The sequence below is a fragment of the Pteronotus mesoamericanus genome, unplaced genomic scaffold (assembly GCF_021234165.1).
Source record: "Pteronotus mesoamericanus isolate MK-2021 breed Mesoamerican mustached bat unplaced genomic scaffold, CSHL_Meso_final contig_100, whole genome shotgun sequence".
NCBI lineage: Eukaryota > Metazoa > Chordata > Mammalia > Chiroptera > Mormoopidae > Pteronotus > Pteronotus mesoamericanus.
Window position 1 is genome coordinate 4,333,428 of NW_026554999.1, and position 20,623 is coordinate 4,354,050.

General features: G+C 36.0%; 1 protein-coding gene across 11 annotated transcripts in view; it reads left to right on the forward strand.

Moving 5' to 3' along the window:
• MIA2 (MIA SH3 domain ER export factor 2) overlaps positions 1 to 7,104 on the forward strand; it is a 116,046-nt gene extending 108,942 nt beyond the window's left edge. For 2 of the 11 annotated variants that reach the window (XM_054590328.1, XM_054590623.1), the window contains 2 exons: positions 1,806 to 2,025; positions 3,099 to 4,178. In XM_054590328.1, the coding sequence (XP_054446303.1) occupies positions 1,806 to 2,025; positions 3,099 to 3,256 (378 nt within the window). In that variant the 3' untranslated portion in view covers positions 3,257 to 4,178. Of the gene's footprint in view, positions 1 to 1,805; positions 2,026 to 3,098; positions 4,180 to 6,608 lie in introns of those variants that run through there. The other 9 variants (XM_054590853.1, XM_054590920.1, XR_008530575.1 and 6 more) reach the window with 8 other exon arrangements.
• The last annotated feature ends 13,519 nt before the right edge of the window (positions 7,105 to 20,623 follow it).

The window sequence follows — 20,623 nt, forward strand, 5'->3', positions numbered from 1 at the left end:
GGGATTCTTAGGATATAGTCCCAGCAGGGGAATCACTGGATCAAAAGGCAGTTCCATTTTCAGCTTTTTGAGGAAATTCCACACTGCTTTCCACAATGGCTGCACCAGTCTGCATTCCCACCAGTGGTGTACTAGTGTTCCCTTTTCTCCACAGCCTCGCCAGCACCTGTTGTTTGTTGATCTGTTTATGGTGGCCATTCTGACCGGTGTGAGGTGGTACCTCATTGTGGTTTTGATCTGCATTTCTCTGATGGCTAGTGATGCTGAGCATCCTTTCAAATGCCTCTGGGCCATCTGTATCTCCTCCTTGGAAAAGCGTCTGCCCAAGTCCTTTGCCCATTTTTTGATTGGATCGTTTGTGTTCTTGAAGTGGAGTCATGTGAGTTCTTTTTATATTTTGGAGATCAAACATCTATCTGATGTATCATTAGCAAATATATTTTCCCATAGGGTTGGCTCCCTTTTCATTTTGCTGATGTTTTCTTTAGCCGTGCGGAAGCTTCTTATTTTGATGAGGTCCCACTTGTTTATTCTTTCCTTTATGTCCCTTGCTTTAGGAGACATATCAGTAAAAAAATGGCTGCGTGGGATATCTGAGAGTTTCCTGCCAATGTTCTCCTCTAGGACTTTTACGGTGTTGCGACTTATATTTAAGTCTTTTATCCATCTTGAGTTTATTTTTGTGTATGGTGTCAGCTGATGATCCAATTTCAATTTTTTGCATGTAGCTGTCCAGGTCTCCCAATACCATTTGTTGAAGAGGCTATTTTAACTCCACTTTATGCTTCTGCCCCCTTTGTCAAATATTAGATGCCCATATAGACCTGGGCTTATTTCTGGGCTTTCTATTCTGTTCCACTGGTCTATGGGTCTGTTCTTGTGCTAGTACCAGATTGTTTTGAGTATAGTGGCTTTGTAGTAGAGTTTGATGTCCGGTATTGTGATCCCTCCTACTTTGTGTTTCTTTCTCAAAATTGCTGCGGCTATTCATGGTCATTTATGGTTCCATATAAATTTTTGAAATGTCTGTTCTATTTCTGTGAAATACATCATTGGTATTTTAATAGGGATTGCATTGAGTCTATAAATTGCTTTGGGTAGTATGGTCATTTTGATGATACTAATTCTTCCAATCCATGAGCACGGTATATGCTTCCATTTATTTGTGTCTTCCTTAATTTCTTTCTTCAATGTTGTATAGTTTTCCGCGTACAGATCTTTTACCTCCTTGGTTAAATTTATTCCTAGGTACTTTATTTTCCTTATTGCTATATTGAATGGTATTTTTTTTTCTGATTTCTTCTTCTTTTATTTCATTGCCAGTGTACAGAAATGCCTTTGATTTCTGAATATTGACTTTGTATCCTGCTGTTTTGCCAAATTCACTTACTGGGTTTAGTAGTTTTTTGCTGGCATCTACAAGGTTTTCTATGTACACTATGTACACTATGTACAATGTCATCTGCAAACAATGATAGTTTTACTTCCTCCTTTCCAATTTGGATACCTTTTATTTCTTTTTCTTGTCTAACTGCTGTGGTTAGGATTTCCAATACAATGTTGAATAGAAGTGGTGAAAGCGGACATCCTTGTCTTGTTCCTGATCTTAGTGGGAAAGTAAAGCTGTTTTCTGTTTGAGTTAATAAAATATTTGTGATGGGAAAAATCCATCTGATGTAGAAATCTGTTTGAATCTTTCTCTGGAGTCATTTAAGACTATCATGGACTGCATTCTTCTTAGCTGTCTAAGAAAAGATTACAAATTTTGCTGACTTTAGTGATTCTCATATGTCAATTTGTTACAGAATTTAAATGTGCCTGATACATCTCTCCCCACCAAAAGTGAAGCAACTGGCCCTGGCTTTGTTCCTCCAATCAGAGGTCCATTGCTTCCAATGGATGCGAGGAGCCCATATCTGAGAAGAGGGCCTCCTTTCCCTCCACCTCCAGGCAGCATGTACGGAGCTTCCCGTGATTATTTGCCTCCGAGGGACTTTCCTGGTCCAGCACCTCCTCCATTTGCAAGTATGCTTTTTTATTTAAAAAAATTAATATATGTTTTATAAAGTATATCAGGTATGTTAAACCTACTTCCTATTCAGGTAGCAATACAGTGGAGGAAAACTTTTCTCACATTCTGTGAATGTACCATTACTTGGTACACCGCCTTAGGGAAGGCAGCCATCCATCAATAGACTGTAATGAGGTTTCACCTTGATTCATCTCAATAATGTGGAATTATTTCCACATTTTGCATGCCAAGAAGATTATTGACTTTTTGCAGTCTTATTTTAAGACTGAAATTATTTATATCTTATTTGATAGAAACTGGTTACTATGGCAATTAGTAAAAATAATTACAATTTATTTTAGCATTAAAATTACAGGTGAAGGTATTTTTTAAAGTCTTTTTCTTAAGTAGTTCTCATGCAGTTCTACTTATTTGAAACCTAAAATGTATTTGGACTAATTGTTGAATTTATTGAAATTCTTTCATAGCCCCGCATGAAAAACAATGAAATAATTTATTGCTTTTATGTCTATATATTGCCATTTAGAACTGTAGTTTTTTACAGAATAAATACATGATCAGCATTCACTAGGCAGAAGCCTGTTATTTTCCTGATGTGGTTGTTCCTTCCCTCATTCCTCTTCTATTTTAAGGTGTGAATTAAAATGAATTTTGTTTGGGGAATTTTAAGACAGCATTTGACATAACTATAAATGTTTTAGTATAATATCAAATTAGAGTTGGAAATTACTGGTCTGAATTTTAAGTCTGGTGAAAATTACATGAAACTTTTTAAAAGTAAGTTTGTATAGTTTGAAATAATTCTTTTTAAGAAGTCTTAAGGTGTTAGATCTTCATAAAATTGGGTCTAAAATTTATTATATTTTCTTTAATTGTGAATAGTTGAAGAGAGTATATTTTTCTCAATGTTGTAAAAATTCCATTTGTTATATCAAGTAATTATTTGGGTGTCAATTTTTGAATGTAAAGATAGGTACTAGAAGTTATAAGTTAATGATTTATTGGAGTTGCAGTATAGGAGCTTAAAGTTAAAAAAAAAATGTCTCTTATTAATCTCTTTGAACAGTGAGAAATGTCTACCCACCGAGAGCTTTTCCTCATTATTTTCCCCCAAGAGCTGGAGTTTTCCCCCCACCCCCAGTCCCACCCCCCCCACATCCTGAAAGTAGAAATGAGGTCCCATCAGGGTTGATTCCGCCTTCAAATGAGCCGGCTACTGAATGAACGAACGTCCAGAACCACAAGAAGCTTGACAATATTTTTGGTTTCTCTTCAAAAGTAATTATTCTTTTCTTTTATCCTTTTAATTAAAACAATTGGGATGACATTAAGATTATATAGTTTACAAGTGTACATTTCTATGATACATGATCTATATATGTCAAAAGTAATTTTGCCTCCTCTCAATGTTCAGTTTAAGTAACGGCTGTTACTTAAGTGGTTATACTTATGCTCAAATTGGAGCTTAATGGAATTACATTCTCAGGATACTATTTTGTAAATAAAGATGATTTAAATATGAATTTTACGAGTAAATTATTTCCATTTTATTTTATCCTACATAGTATAATTATTTTAATTTGATTAATGAATCTGCTATTATATAAACATAAGTGGGAGTTTCCTGTATAATCTTGCAATTTGGGGATGTTTAAAACTCCAACGGCTGTGTCTTTATGCCAAAACTGTATTTACTATGGTTGTAGACAAATGTGAAAGTAACCTTATGCTTAATTAAATAAATTTTAATTGCTTTAAAGTCTTGTTTGATATTGATAATAATGAAATAAGGAAGTTTTTTCATAAGTATGCTTACATTAGTTAGTTTATTTTTCCCAATAGCTTTGAGGTTTACAACTAATACTTTATGTGGGCCTTCCCCATTCAATTTCCTTATCAAAATTGTGCCCTACTTCTTTTTTGTATTGTTTATTCTTTTATAGTTGTCCCAATTTCTTTTTCCTTTTTTGCCACCCTCCACCCAGCCCACCACTCTCCACAACCCACAGTCAACCCCCTCCCAGTTGTCCATGTCCATGGGTCATTCATACATGTTCTTTGACTAGTCCCTTTCTTTCCTTCCACCATTCCTCCTCTTCCTCCTCCCCTCGGGTAGCTATCCATCTGTTCCATGTTTCCATGTCTCTGGTTCTGTTTTCCTTGTTAGTTTATTTTGTTTATTAGATTCTAGTTGTAAGTGAACTCACGTGGTGTTTGTCTTTAGCCAACTGCTTATTTAACTTAGCATAAGAGTCTCCAGTTCCATCCATGCTGTCTCAAAAGGTAGGACTTCCTTCTTTCTTTCTGCTGTATAGTATTCCATTGTATAAATGTACCACAATTTTTTAATCCACTCATCTACTGATGGGCACTAGGGCTGTTTCCAGAACTTGGCTATTGTAAATAGTACTGCTGTGAACACTGGGGTGCATACGTTCTTTTGAATTGGTGACTTAGGATTCTTAGGGTATAGTCTTAGCAGTGGAATCACTGGGTTATAAGGCAGTTCCATTTTTAATTTTTTGAGGAAATTCCATACTTTTTTCCACAGTTGCTACAACAGTCTGCATTCCCACCAACAGGGTGCTAGAGTTCCTCTTTCTCCACATCCTCCACAGCACTTTTTTGTTGATTTATTAATGATGGCCTTTCTGACAGGTTGAGGTGATATTTTATTGTGGTTTTCACTTGCATCTCTCTGATGGTTAGTGATCTTGAGCATTTTTTCGTATGTCTGTGAGCCCTGTGTATGTCTTCGAAGAAGTGTCTATTCAGGTCCTTTGCCCATTGTTTAACTGGGTTGTTTGTCTTCCTGGTGTTGAGTCATATGAGTTTTTCATATATTTTGGAGATGAAACCCTTGTCCAAGGTATCATTGGCACATATGTTCTCCCATACAGTTAGTTCCCATTTCATTTTGATGATGTTTTCTTTAGCTGTGCAGAAACTTTTTAATTTGATGAAGTCCCATTTGTTTATTTTTTCCTTTATTTCCCTTGCCCTAGGAGATACATCAGCAAAAATATTGCTACGTGGGATGCCTGAAATTTTGCTGCTTATGTTTTCTGCTAGGATTTTTATGGTATCATGACTTATATTTAAGTCCTTTATCCATTTTGAGTTTATTCTTGTGTATGGTGTAAGTTGGTGGTCCAGTTTCATTTTTTTGAGTGTACCAGTCCAGTTCTTCAACACCATTGATCGAAGAGACTATTTTTACTCCATTGTATGCTCCTGCCCTCTTTGCCAAATATTACTTGACCATAGAGAGACATGGGTTTATTTCTGGGCTCTGTTCTGTTCCATTGATCTATGTGTCTGTTCCTACGTCAGTACCAGACTGTTTTGAATACAATGGCCATGTAATATAGTTTAATATCAAGTATTGTGATCCGTCCAACTTTGTTCTTTGTCAGGATTGCTGAGGCTGTTCAGGATCTTCTTTGGTTCCATATAAATGCCTGAAATGTTTTTTATAGATCTGTGACATATGCCATTAATAGGAATTGTGTTGAGTCTATAGATTGCTTTGGGTAGTATGGACATTTTAATGATGTTAATTATTCCAGTCTATGAACACAGTATATGCTTCCATTTATTTGTATCTCCTTCAGTTTCTTTCTTCAGTGTTCTACAATTTTTTGAGTACAGGTCTTTTACATCCTTGGTTCAGTTTATCTGTACATTCTTTATATTTCTTGCTGCTATAGTAAATGGGATCTTTTCTTAGTTTCCCTTTCTGATAGTCACTGTTGAACCACAGGAGTGCTGTTGATTTCTGAATATTGTTTATGCCTCTTTCTTGCAAATAGATGTGACTGACTCAATGCAACAAATTAATATACTTTAAAAAGTCAAAATTCATTATGTTTTAAAGAAAACCAGAATATGGTGTAATGTTAAATTTTGGAATTTGGATCTTTTTGGTTCATTCACTAGTTTTCTTATTTTATTTCTTATTTTTCTCTTCATTTGTAAGATATTTACTGTTGTTAGTGGGGAATGTTGAGATTTAATATAGGATAACTATATTGACTCACTGTGTTATCATTTTGAGCTTTGGATTCAATATCTTGAGAATGTTTCCCTAAGGTTTGTATTGTATCAGTCTTCTTGCACATCAATATGATTATGAAAGGCTAATATTACAATACTTATGCTGAGAGGTTTTGTTTCTAGGGGTTTACTTCGGTAGTTTTCCTCAGTGCCAAAAGACAGAGATTAATATTCTTGACCAAAGCAAGGATGCATTTGTAATTGGAACACTTCATGCCAGCATTTCCCAAGATGTTCTCTTGGGAAATGTGTTCTCTTGGGAACAGTGTTCTTGTGAGGTATTTCCACTCCTCCATTCTCATGCCTTCCTTAGGAAATAAAACAGGTAAAAAGTAAGGCTCCCTGTGAAATGCTTGAATAAAATATTAAGTAGAATGAGGACTGTAAAAGCATCATTACACTTGGTGTTTAAAAGCCAGATTTTAGGGGGAAATAAAGCCTACTTCTTTAAAGGAAGAAGAGAAACAAGAGAAATGACGCAAACCATTCCAATCAAGTGAAATTTTTTTGTTTTCCCTAGGATAGGGAGACCTGTCTTGGCCTAAGGCAGAAAAGGAGAGAGAAGAAGGCAAATCAAACATAAGAGAGAGATTGGGAACACAATGAGGAAGCCAAGTCATAGAGGAAGCAGGCAGAGTGTTGGATGAAGGCAGGTGGCAGACAAGAAGACTTGATATGGGCTGAGTATTTTAAAACACTTTGGGGTTCCAGAATAAATGAACATATTTAGCTTCAAAATATATTTTTATTAATGTAATGTAACTAACTGGGAATGTGTCAAGTAGTAGTATTTTAGGATGAATGGCAGGTTTTCCCCATTTTACTCATCCCCAGTTATACTTTCATGTTAGTTTCTCTTTTACCTCTTTTTCCCTGTTTAATTCTGGTGATTATAGAGTTTTAGAAGATATGCTTATAATTCCTAATCTCTGATTTATCAGATTGGTTTGTTAAATTTATCAGTTGGCATATTGATTCCTTGAGATGAAAAATTAAGACTTAGCACACTTATATTATCCCCATCCCCATTTTCCTTTCCTCTTCATGTTTGATATTTACCCAAATAAAGGTTTCTGTTGTTACCTTTGTAATTTTAATATATTTAAACCTGTATTAGTACCTCTTCCCTTTATTCCAACTCCTTCTTTCCTTACAAAGGCCAAAATGCTGTTTTCTCTTAGCTGTACATTTATATTTTCAAGGTTGCTAATAATTATATTATGCCTAAAAGCATAAGCTATCTTCTATACTTGGTCCAGAGTTGATCTAAAATTTGAAAATCAGTGGCTAACATTTACATCACTATTCTTATTTAATAGTTATTCACTATCAGACCAAATCATATATAATCAAATAGTTTATAGCTTTTTCTATGCAAGAAGTAGTTTTCCTGTGAGATCTCTTTCCTGAGTGAGGCCTCAGACTGGGAAATCTTTGTGTTGGATAGGTGAGGCGGGGGGCGGGGAGGTAGGATGGGAGACAGAAAAGTGACTGACGGGCTTTGCCTTAGGATGAGCGCATAGGGAGCTGGCCGACGGCGATAAGCCCTCCAGATACCAGAATGAGAAGGGCTTCGTCTAGGACTCCACCATTCACACTAGAAGCTTTTGCTTGTTCCAAACACTTTGATTTCTTTAGGGAATAGCTGTTCATTATTTCAGCTGGAGGCAAATCCTGGCTCATTGCTGTGTGTTTGGGGTTGTGGCAGGGGAGTGGTGGTACCAACTGTTAGTTATTCTGGGTGTGGAACTTCAAGTAAACTCCCTACTTTTACTTCTTACATCAGTCCTGTGCACAGCACACCAACTGGCTCTGAGCCCAGCTTCAGGTTCTATCTGGCAGCCTGACTCCCAGCCCCTGACAACAGGTCCTAGGCTGTACCTTTCCCTACCTCTTTTATCCTTCACCCTAATCCCATCTGTTTCTTCTGTCCCTTATAAAATTTGAAAACCTTATTTGTTGGTGACCTCTTTTATTCTTTTCAGTATTATGAAGTTTATTTCTCTGGACTCTTTTTTGTGTTTATTTCAACAGGGCCTTGAGGGTCAGGTGGTAAGTGTATGTGTTTACTCTGCTATTTTGAAGCTTAAGTTTTCTATTGCCGTTGTTACCATCATCTGAAGGGATAGCTAAAGGGATATGCCAAAGTTCAGGATTTTGAACTGAGCATCATTTTGGACTGATATGCAAAGGCTTGGACATTTCAAGAAGGAGTATTTCTTGGTCTTGGTTGACAGTTTTCTTTGCACTTCGATCTTACAATTTTTTAAATAGAAAAGTAATGCATGGTCCTATACGAAAATGGTCAAAAGCCAAAGAAAAAACAGTCATCCCAGGTCATCACCCAAACAAAATCACTTTTTGTATTTTATGTTGCACTTCCTTCCAGCCTTTTCTCCTTCAACTATCTTTTGTATTGTAATTATGTGTCTATAATTGCATAGTCTTAAACCTAATTACTGAAAAGAATTTTTAGGTAGTCTTTGTAAACTTCATTTTTAAAATTTTTAAAATTTTATTTTTTTATTCTTGTTCAAATACAGTTTGTCTCCATTTCCCCACACCATTTTCCCCTTTCCACCCACCCCACCTCCCTTTTTTAAAAAATTTTAATTTTTATAAATAGTTCAAACACAGTTTTTACTTTAAGTGAAAATAGATGATAAAAAGAAAAACATATCATACTGACCCTTTGTACCATATACTGACTGCAGCCTTTGGTATTTGCTTTTAGGTAAAAAATAAATAAATAAAACAAACTTAAAGCTATTATTTTTCTCTCCAAAAGAAGCGAAGTCGAGGTGTTCTATTTAACAGATCTGTGATGACCGTCCAAAAATGGTTTCTCTATCAACAGCCCTGCTACATGTTGTTCCAATCCTTTCCTTCTAAAGCATAAAGCAGATCTTTGTTTGAGAATATGTTCGTAAAACTGACAGTGTTCTTTTTTTTTTATCCTTACCCAAAGCTATATTTTTATTGATTTTAGAGAGAGACAACAATGTGAGAGAAACAGATCAGTTGCCTCCTGTATGTGCCTGACCAGGGTTCAAACCCACAACCTAGGATTGCGCCCTGACTGGAGATGGAACCTGTCTCCTTTTGGTGTATGGGTGACGCTTCAAAAAACTGAGCTACCCAGCCAGGGCACAGTGTCCCTTAATAATTATTAAAGATGCAAACTAAGATTGAATCTCAGCTGTAATTGATAAGAAGTAAAATAAAAATTATGAAGGTTGCCATAGAAACTCACTATGGGCTAGCTCCAGACCCCAGGCAGAGGACATGGTGCTGGAAGGGGTGGAACATCTGGCACAGAACCTGAGGCAGCTACACTTCATTTTTAATGGTTATGTAACTTTCTCTTTTGTGGTTATGGTTTACTTGACTATTCTTGCCAAACACTTAAGCTGTTTTCATTTTTTAAAAGAAGTTTTAAAGAATTTTATATGACAGTATAATACCTCTGCATATACTCCCCCCTCCATCCTAGGTTTGGGATGATTTTTTAGTGATCTATACATAAAATATATTCTGGGGCCATAATTTGGGGCAGAGGAGAAAAGGTTGTTAAGAGGAAAGGGGATCACATTCTTTGGAACCAAGTTGGTTGAAAAAATAATATATATTTTTTTAAGCCAGACAATCCATACAATTTGTACACATGCTGAGATACTATGAAATTATTTTGTGAATATGGTTGGTGCTTTTTAATCTGCTTCTGCAGGTGTGGTTCAGGATTCACCATAAGTCTCTCTAGAAAAGCATCTAGGCTTGTTACATTTGCAAACTAAGCCTCCTTTTTCAGAGTAGCAGCTACTTTGACAGAATTTGACTGCGACAAAAGAGATCAAATTCTGATCTCTTTTTGGTGAGTTTTTTGGTGGTCTGTGAGAGCTCTCTGATAATTGTTTGTGAAGAGCAATTAAGTTTATTGTATTAGGTTTCTTGCTTGCAAGACAAAAATGCAGCTCAAACCAGTTTGAGAAAAAAATGGAATAATATTGGTTGGTGTAACTAGGAATTCCAGGGTTTCACTTTTAGAGTCATAGTTATGGTTTAAATTATAACATCAAAACATGGTCTTTCTCTTCTAATCTCTTAGCTCTGCTTTTCTCTGTTAGTTTCATTCTCAGGTATATTATCTCCCCATATAATTGCAGCATATCCAGACTTAAAATGGTATTCAGTGTTCACAATCTGAGGAGGGGGAAGAGCCATTATTTTGAAAATTCCAGAAAAATTCTTGAGGGTGGCTCTTACTCTTCTGATTGGAGGTAAATTTCCATTTCCAAACCAGTTTGGAAATCAGTTAATTTCTTTCATTGACTTCTTGCAGTTTTCAGGATATAGATCTTTCGCCTCTGTGGTTAAATTTGTTTCTAAGTGTTTTATACCGTTTTATGCCCTTGTAAATGGGACTGCTTTCTTAATTTCCTTTTGGATTGTCATTAGTGTTTAGAAATGCAACTCATTTTGTATATTAATTTTGTACCTGCAACTGTGCTGAATTCATCTTTCTAACCGTTTATTTCTATCACCTAATGATGTCATAGCTGTCCTGACACCATAGTGATGCATTATTTCCGTGTTTGTAGTGATACTGGTGTAAACAAATCACCTGCACTGCTGGTTGTATAAAAGTACCATCTAGGTTTGTGTAACTATGTTCTATAATGTTTGCACAGTGACAAATCTGCCTAACAATGCATTTTTCAGAATGTATCCCTGTTGTTAAGCTGTGCATGACTGTACTTAGAGATAGTCCCCACCTTAAGATTTTTTGGCTTTACAATGGTGTGAAAGTGATATGCATTCAATAGAAACTGTACTCTGAATTTTGAATTTTTTTATCTTTTTCCCCCCAGCAAATGATATGTGGCACCATATTCTCCTGTGGCAACGAGCCACAGCTCCCAGGCAGCCACATGATCATGAGGGTAAACAATCAATACTGTACAGTGCACTGTGTTGTCAGCATTTTCGGTATATTGTGTTTTGTGTTTTCACATCCCATCATGTCTACAAAACGCCCAACTGTGTCTCCTGTTTCTGGTTAGAAGGAAAGCAGTTCTCTTGAGATGAAACTCAAGATAATTGCACAACTGTAGGCTAAATAATATTAGTGGTCTGAGCACATTTAAGGTCAGGTAGGCTAAGCTATGATATTGGTATAGGATAGGTGTATTAAGTGCATTTTTAACTTAGAGTATTTTCAGTTTAGGATGGGGTTTATCAGGACATAACCCCCTCATAAGTCAAGAAGCATCTGTATGGTATCATGTCACATGTGAACACAGTGTTCTTTTTTCTGTGATTTGGATACCTTCTCCCCGCCCCTCCCCACTCCCCTTTCCTTTCTCCTTTTCCCTTTTGGCTGTCTTTTCCCTTTTCCTGTCTTTTCCTCTTTTTGTTCTTTCCTTTCTCCTGTCATTTCCTCTCCCTTCCCCTCCCCTCTCCTTTTTCCTCTTCTCCTGTTTTTCTTCCCTCTCGTCCCTTCCTCTTCCTTTCCTTATTGCTTTGGCTAGGGATTCCAACACGATGTCTAATAGAAATGGTGAGAGTGGGCACCATTTTCATGTTCCTGATCCTAAAGGAAAATCAGCTTTTCAATATTGAGTATGGTGTTAGCTGTGGACTAGTCATATATGATCTTTATTATATTGAGGTGCATTCCCTCTGTTTTTACTTTTTTCCAAATTTTGGGATATGTTATTTCATTAAGCCATAATTACACTGGCTCTCCTTTGTTTGTAAATGTTTTAAGTAGTGCTTTAAAATTTTTATTACCATTTCTTTGTTGGAACTTGTCATTTTGAATTACGTCTATTTCAACCAAAGAGAATTCATTTTCTGTGAACTTGTGTTCAAGTCTTTTTAAATTTTTTTGAAATTAGTAAATAATATTTAAGTTAAATTTCTATTTTGAAATGGTTTGACGTCAGAGTATGTGTTTTATTTTAGTCTTTATATAAAGAAATCTTAAAGTTTCACTTAACTATTTGATACTTTAATAAAATTATACTTATTAGTATAATAGGGAGTATAGTCAAAGAATCCACATGATCAAAAGAGAATTTAATTTCCTGATATTGCTGAAAGGAGATTGGTAACTACCTAGGTCTGAACTATTTGGATCTGTTAATTTGATGGCCCTTTGAATAACAAGATGCCAAACTAGATTTTATTAATTTAGTGGGAAATATGATCAAGTCAGTCAACTAAAATTGCATCTTGATCAGGTAAAACTAGCCTTTTAAAAATTTCCTGTTTGTTGGGTCCAAAAAACATAGATAAGAACTAGGAAGGACCAAAATTACATGTATTTCAGTCACTTGAAAATCTCTAACAACGTATCATCCCAGGTAAGTATAGTTCTTAGCTTCTAGAAATAATTACAACAACAAATTAGTGACTATTCTAATTTTACAGTTAACTTGCCTGTCTCTTGACAGTAGGTAGGTTTACTATATACCAACTGTATAATTTATAAAAAATGAGAATGAAATTATATACATATATTAGATTATATAGTGCATTTATATTTTCAGTGTGTTTCCACATACACACTTTTATGTGTTACATATAAATTCATACACCTACACGATCATTCTGTTGCTTTGTGAATCAATAAAATCAGTCACGTGTGTGTACATGCATGTGCACGCACACAGAGGAATATACCAAGGACAGTTAATGCAATTCAAGAAACACAGCAAGGTACATGGAGAGTATGTGACTTCAGAATTTAATATCTATACATTTGAAAAAATAAAAAAATTGTATTATTTGCTTAAGAATAGTATAGATGTATTTAAGAGTGGCAGGATAGAGGTCATATAATACAGGGGTCCTATTTTATCTTGGGTCAAATTTTGTTCACTTACTGGTTTTATGACCTTGGACAAGATTCCTTTTTTTTTTTTTTCCCTGTTTTTCTCACCCGAGCATATTTTTCTTTGATTTTAAATAGAGTAAGTTGGGGGACTGTGAGAGAGAGGAATGGGGAAGGGGGCAGATGGGGGGAACAGAGAAACCAGTGTGAGTGAGAAAAACATTGATTGATTGTCTCTCCTATGTGCCGACTGGTTGGTTTGTGCATTGACCAGGAATCAAACCTGCAACCTTCCGGTGCACACACAGGACAACACTCCAACCAACTGAGCCACTGGGCCAAGGCAACCTTGGACAAGATTTCCTAACCGTTCTGTGTCTCAGTTTCCTCATAGGTGAAAAGTGGATGATACGTCCTGCAGGGTTGCTGTGAGAATTAAATAAATTACGCTTGAAGTGGCTAAAATAGTGCTTGGCACGCAGTAAATATTCAATGCATGCTATATTTCTCAGCTAATTTACCCAGTGTTTTCTCAGAAAATTTCATTTAAGTGAATATTTCTTGATTAATTCAAGCCATTCTTTTAAACACCAACCCTTTTAACCATCTTGTGTAAAAATACTTCTAAAATGTATTAAAAGTTGTATTAATTAATTACACAGGTATTCTGAAGATAATGGATTTTCCTGCTGATACAGGGCTATTACAAATATTTATTATTTCCAAATATTTCAGTTTTGTTATTGAGGTGTTTAAATCTGTTTCAAGTTCCAAAACAAATGGCATTATGGTTCAGTTATGTTCTTTTTTCAAGTTTGGAAATTTCTATGCCTTTCACAGTCACTCCTTCCTCTACATCCAATCTACTGTGGATTGAGAAATCAAGCAAACAGGCTTATTAGAATTATGCTGAAAGGAAGAAGAGTAAGTGAGCTACAAGGAAGTGGAAGTGGTGGTTCTGAACGTGGTACTTTTAAGTATTAGTGCAGGCAGTAATCTATCCCCACAAATCTTTTTTAAATTTTATTTTTCAATCACAGTTTTCAGTATTATTTTGTAGTAGTGTCAAGTGTACAGCATAATGGTTAGAAAAGCATACACTTCACAAAGTGTTCCCCCTAATATTTCCAGTATTCACCTGACACCATACATAGTTATTACAGTATTATTGACTATATTTCCTGTGCTGCACTTTACACCCCCATGACCATTCTGTAACTACCAATTTGTACGTCTTTATCCCTTCACCTTTTCACCCAGTCCTTCAACTTCCCCTTCCCTCTGGCAACCATGGATCAGTCTGTTCTGTCTATAGTCTGTTTCCATTTTGTTTATATTTTGTTCTTTAGATTCCACATTTAAGTTAAATCATGGCATTTGTCTTTCTCTGACTATTTCACTTAATACTCAATTCCCTGTTTTGTCATGTATTAATTGAACAGATAGGTGTGGGGTTATTTCTTATTTCTGGGCTCTATTCTGTCCAGTTGCTTTATGTTTCTGTTTTTATGCCAGTATCATGCTGTTTTGGTTACAATAGCCTTGTAGTATAATTTGATATTAGGCAGCATACCTCCAACTTTGTCCTTTTTCTCAAAATTGCTATGGCTGTTTGGGGTCTTTTGTGGCCCCACAAGTTATTTTATACTTACTTCTGGATCCTTGGCTACACTCAAAATAGCTGAGTTTGTTTTATATGATGTTCATATTACTCTAATGACAATAGTGCTTTAAATTGAAATGTATAGTCAACTGCATTAATGTATTAAGACATTATTTAGAACTTTCCTCTTTACAATTAAGGTAGTCGTTAAGCTCTCAGGAGTTCTTTGAGCCTCTGCTTACTGTGATGCACTCCTCTGTGAGTGAGTGGAAGCAATGTTCTATCTTGCTTTGGTCACATTTTAGACTCAGCCATGATCATTAACCAAGTCATTCCATAAATATGCATTTAATAACTTGTAGTGACATTGTAAATTACAAATATTTCAAAAATATAGGAAAGAACCAAATATAATGAGTTTCCTTTTACTTGCTACTCAGAAAGAACAAGTTTAGCATTTCCTTTTTATTCAAGAAAAAATATAACAGATACAGTTGACCTCATGCCTATACCACTACTTGTCCTCATGTCAGAGGTAAATACTCTTATGTAGAGGATGGAAATGTTTTTTGTTTTCCAGTTAAATATTTATATATAATATGTAGGTTTATTTTATCTGCCTTTTAAAAATGTACATCAATATCATTATATCCCTTCAAAGTTGGCTTTTTTCACTTTGAGATTCATCCATTTTAATAAATATAGGTTGAGTTAATTTTGACTGCTGTGTAGTATTCCACTGTATGGCTATGCAACAATAAATTCATTCTGTTATTGATGGATGTTCAGTTGCTGCTGTTTTTTTCATTATAATGTGGAAACAAGCATCTCAGTATGTTTCTTTGTCACATAAGCAATACTTCTCTGGAGCTGTAATTTTGAAACTTGGGGTACATCCCCTGCAAGTACACAAAGAATTTACAAACAGTTGCTGGTATGTTTTTGGGGAAATTCACAAAATTTCACCTTTTATGTATATTGTTTTCCACAACTATTCTGCTGAAGGATGAACTTAAGAAGCAATAGGTTCTCCTTTCCTAATAACCTCCTTTTGTAGTTACTGTACTCCCATGTTGCAAAAGGAACATATACCTTTCACCCACTCCTGATCTTACTATAATGCATCATGTTAAGGTGTACTAACCTCTGGAACCCCAAAAAGACAATTTGAAATATTGGTGTCAGTGCTGAGAAAGTAACTCCATTTGCATCAACCAAATTACCAAAATAAGTTTCGATAGGCCAGTGTGGTTTTTTGGGGGGGCCTTATAAGCTCAGGAATTTGAAGAATGAGTAACATCATTATAACAGATTCTCATCTCATTTACGTGAAAGTATTTTTTTAGCACTTGTGTTTATAAAAATGAAAAAAATAGGAGTAGAATTTATACTGGACCTGCCTCATTTCAGGTGGGGGACAGGAAAAAAAGCAACCAGTGGCATGGATGTGCAGTGGGAGTCTGGGTACTGCAGGTACAGAAGCCTTCAGAGCAGTGAGTGGGCCAGGCAGTGGCAAGCCCCTCTAGGACCCTTGGGATCACATGGGCAGTATGCAGCCAATTGGGACAGTGGCAGCCTATGTACCATCGAAGGAAGGAGGCTCTCAAGCATGTGGGTTGTGCCGCACCTTGTTTGTGTGTCAAGAGGGCTGGCGGTCAGGCTGAAGCTGAAAGGGCACAGAGGGACAGTGTCTGGGCCCATGGCTGGGGCAGGCTCCACCGCAAGTCTTCACACCCAGGCTGCCTACCTTTCTCTGCCATGAGAACTACAGGAGAGCCTCTTCCTTCTACCATGTCCTACATGCCTCTCACTGGGAAAACATCGTGCTGACTTTAAAGGTGCACTACCTAAAGGAGTTCCATTATTGGAGAGCAAATATTGAAGTGTGCCTTCAGAGATGAGGCAATAAATCGATAAATGACACCATATATGGGTTTAAGGAGGAAAACGAGTGATGTAACATTTCCAAATGATCAAGAATTTACAGTGTTTTTTAAATGAATGGATGGTAAGAGGTACCAAATTACTGGCGTTTAGATCTCATTACATACATTTTAAAAAATGTTTATAGTTCATTTAAACTTTTAATATAAGATTATGGCCAATGTTATATGTCTACCTTAAACTGTGCAAAGAAGTACATGGTTTTTCAAAATTCCTTTAGGATTTTTAGGGACTATAACAAAAATGATCAAAGACTTGGCATTAAGAAAATACATCTAGAAGTGAAACTGCTGGGTCATAGGGCACAAACAACTTCAGCTTTACAAGATATTGAAGTTTTGCTCTCTAAAGTAGATATTCCAATTTAAGTTCCAACTCTCAGTGTTTATCTCTTCCTTGTTGATGTTTCATATTATCTTGCCCTTATTTTTAAAAAATCTTTTACAAAGGATGATTCAGGTATCCTGAAAATTCATTCACAGCCTATCTTCCATTTCTTTCCACAATCAGCAAGCCAAGTTAGTCCTGAGATTGATTATACCAGGTGATGCCCCTCCAGGCTACCTGAATTCTGGGGTGGCTGGGACCCCTGGCTGGTTGCTTAATGATGCTTTCAGTCTCTTGTTGGAGAGCAGCTGGAGGGTAACTGGGTCTGACAGTGTGCCCCGAACTCAGTCACTTACCACTCCCCTGCCAGATGTAGTGCTCCGCTGTCCACTGTGGGCAAGGTGTGGGGTGGGAGTGTGAACAGTCTATGAAGGGGAGAGGGAAGCATGCTCCAGATGTCCTAAGAGAAGATAGGAAAACCCAGGCGTGAAACCCCACAGAGTGAGGCGATTGGGAGCTGGAGGTAAGAGGAGGGCACCCCACAGGCCTCAAATTGCCTTCTTATAAATCAGATACTTGTCTGTTGGTGGCTGGAATGTGCTCTCTGTGGTAGCTAAATTAAGTGGCATGGTTAAATATGGGTGACTACAAATTAGAGCTTCATTATTTTGAAAGACATAAAAAAAATATTCACATTGCAAGGAATGTCAACATTACATTTAGAATAGTTAATTTCTTAAGTATAATTCAGCTGCATAAGTTTTGAATGACTGAAAAAAAGATTTAAATATCATGTATGGGGTTTTTTGATTGATGGCAATATTAAAGTTCTTAAGAGGTTATCAGTTAAAACACTTGACAAGATTTTATTTGAAAGTTCTATACAAATTTACCATTTCTAAATCAGCATTTTATTTTTCTCATCAATTATATAATAAAGTGATTTTTTTTTTTTTTTTTTTTTTTGCTCCAATTCCTTCCAGCTTTTACCATTTTGCTGTACAATGTTTTTTTGTGTCAGGACATGAAAACACTGGGAAGCACTAATATAGACAATGCAGTGTGGCCGCTGGGTTTTCACACCTTCTTGTGTGTTAGCTCCATTAGCACCATTTTAGGTACTGGCTTCATAAAGATCCAAGTCTGATTCATGCTATAAGCCCCAAGCAATTTAGTTTCTGAGTCTATGTGCTCAACTGTAAGTACACTTCCTTCCCAAGCCCTGCTTCACCGAATCCAACTTTTTCATTCCTAGGGTGGTGGGGGAAATGTGAAAATAATTTTAGATATGTAAATTTCATATAGTTTAGTAAGCTCTCTTTTGAGAATATTTTATTTAATACATTTGTTCAAAGATGATCTTGTACATGTCTATAACCTGTTGGCTAACAAGGGTTGAAACTTTAGATGCAGAATCAGAGTTTTAGAAAACCAAGTCCAATCCCTCATTTCACATACAAGGAAACCAAAGCTCAAGGAAGAGTCTGTGCTCATATAGCAAAAGAGCCAGAGCTTAGAGTAGAAAACAGGTAAGTTGAGACTGCCAGTGTAGTGCCTTACTATATCAACCTTCACTTGTATGATACTCATATATAAAAATAGGCTTCCTTTTTCCATACATTTTGAATACTATTTGGTACTTTAAATACATAAACGTGTTGATTTATTCAAAGGAGTTAGATGTCTCTAACAAGGAAGCAGCAGGTATGATGACTCTTCTTTGTGAACACCAGATTATTCTAACATGAAAAGTCTAGAAGAGTTAGTAGCTGGAATGAATAAGAAAGGAAAGATGTCAAAGAAGCCCTTTTCTTTCTCATAAATGACAGCTGTTTGCTTCAACAACCAAGTATGTAAGATTGCAAAGCCAAACTAAAGCAATATGTAGGGGTTTATGAACTATTTAATACTGGCATACAGAAGTAAGTAGCCACACTTGGATTTTGTGTTAACCAGTCTATTGTTTGCTTTTAAGCTTGTATTTTGCCAAAGTGAGTTAAAAAATTAAAACCCTCCAAATTATTCAGCTTAAGACTTTTTATGATATGTTCTCAAATTTGAACTTCACTACCCAGGTTACAATAGGAGCTAACATATGATTATACACAATATAAGGATTACCACAGTTTATTTAACACTAAAAGTTTTCATGCCTCATATACAATAAAATATATTTCAATGATCACTTTTTAATGCTTTATTCATTGATTAAAAGAATATACATTTAACATAAACCATATAACATCAGTCATCAGGTCAAACATTCAGCTGGTTACCTTACAGTTTCTGTCAGGAGTTATTTATCTGATCACATTTATAAGATAAAATCTCACCACATCTGGCATTTACACACACTGTGCCAGTGGATTCACACTACTGATGTACATATAAAATCCGTATGGTATGTGCCCACTGGAGACAAAACAGTGCACACCTGTCAAAAGGTCATTTTAATATAAGATGGTAAAACCATTTGTAAAACACATATAAACTTTTTCCATAAATAGAATCATATCTGGACATCTGTTGCATAAATTGTGTTTCCAAAGCTTACAATAGAGCAGCCAGGTCTCAGCACTGCTGGGCACCCATGTTGGCTACTTTATTATTGCAGACTGTCCTTTAACATTAAATGCACAACATTCGTACCACTTAAAACTGGGGTCAGGTGGAAGTCTCACAGAGACCACGTCTGTACCGCGGTTGCCCTGAAACAGTTAAATCGGCTTTTAAAGCCTCTCAGATATAACAAGGTTTTAAAACATACTTCATGGAATGTTCTTCATGTATCATAGCAGCTCATACCTGTGATAAAACAAGCTCTCAGTTTTTCCTTTCTTCCTTTACATTCACTATTCACAGTGAAACAGGTGCATGGTTTTTTTTTTTCTTTTTTCTTTTTTGTTTTGTTTTTCAGAGTTCTGAGGTTGCTGACTGAGCCACAGCACAGCTGTGTACCACAGGTCGAAATTCGACCTTAAATATTACAATCTAGCAGTATCTGGCTGGCCAGAGTGGGCCGGCCCCTGCCAGCATGTGGGCACTTCTTCAGTTAAGTCTATTCTTTGGCAGCTGACATGCGTGCTGACAGAGAAAAATCCAGTGACTTGTTGCTAGGGATTTCACGACTAATGTTTGTTTGCAAGCATGTGTGTTTATAATTCTGTTCTTTTGATTTCCTTTAGGAGGTTTTACCCTGGAATATAGTTTCTTTCTTCCTCCACTATTTGAAATCTGGGCTTAAAAGCTAACTTGTGTGTAGTGTAATTGATAAATAAAATCATGTCATATATAGTTTTTAAAAATCCAACAATTTTTGTTTATGTAAATGCATTTTAAAAAAAGGGTTAAGCAATATTCTAACCTAGTACTCTACAAAATTCAGAATGGTAATTGGTATCAATTTTATATATGTAATGAAAGTTAAAGTCTTGGTTTTTCTGTTAAGGATAACTCATTTGGGACATCCTCTTCTCTTCCACTTCAAATAAAAATTAATGAAATGCTGTTAGAATACGTGAATGCAGTGCATTGCATACAAATCTACCAGGCTATGGATATATTTCTATATATGTATAAAAATATTTTGGCTCCTGAGTTCTGAACTCTGACACACAAAGAATAAAAACATCAAAAAGGCAGAGTAACTCAGTGAAAAACAAAGTTAGCCAGCAACCTCAGACAACCTTCGGTTGTATATCCTTAAGGTTTGGTAACAAGTTCATTAACCGTGAAAGCCCCATACATTGTCACTTTGAACTTCTAAACCAATACCCGAGTACGTTCTTTGATCAAGAAGAATATACATATATAACTCTATGAAGCT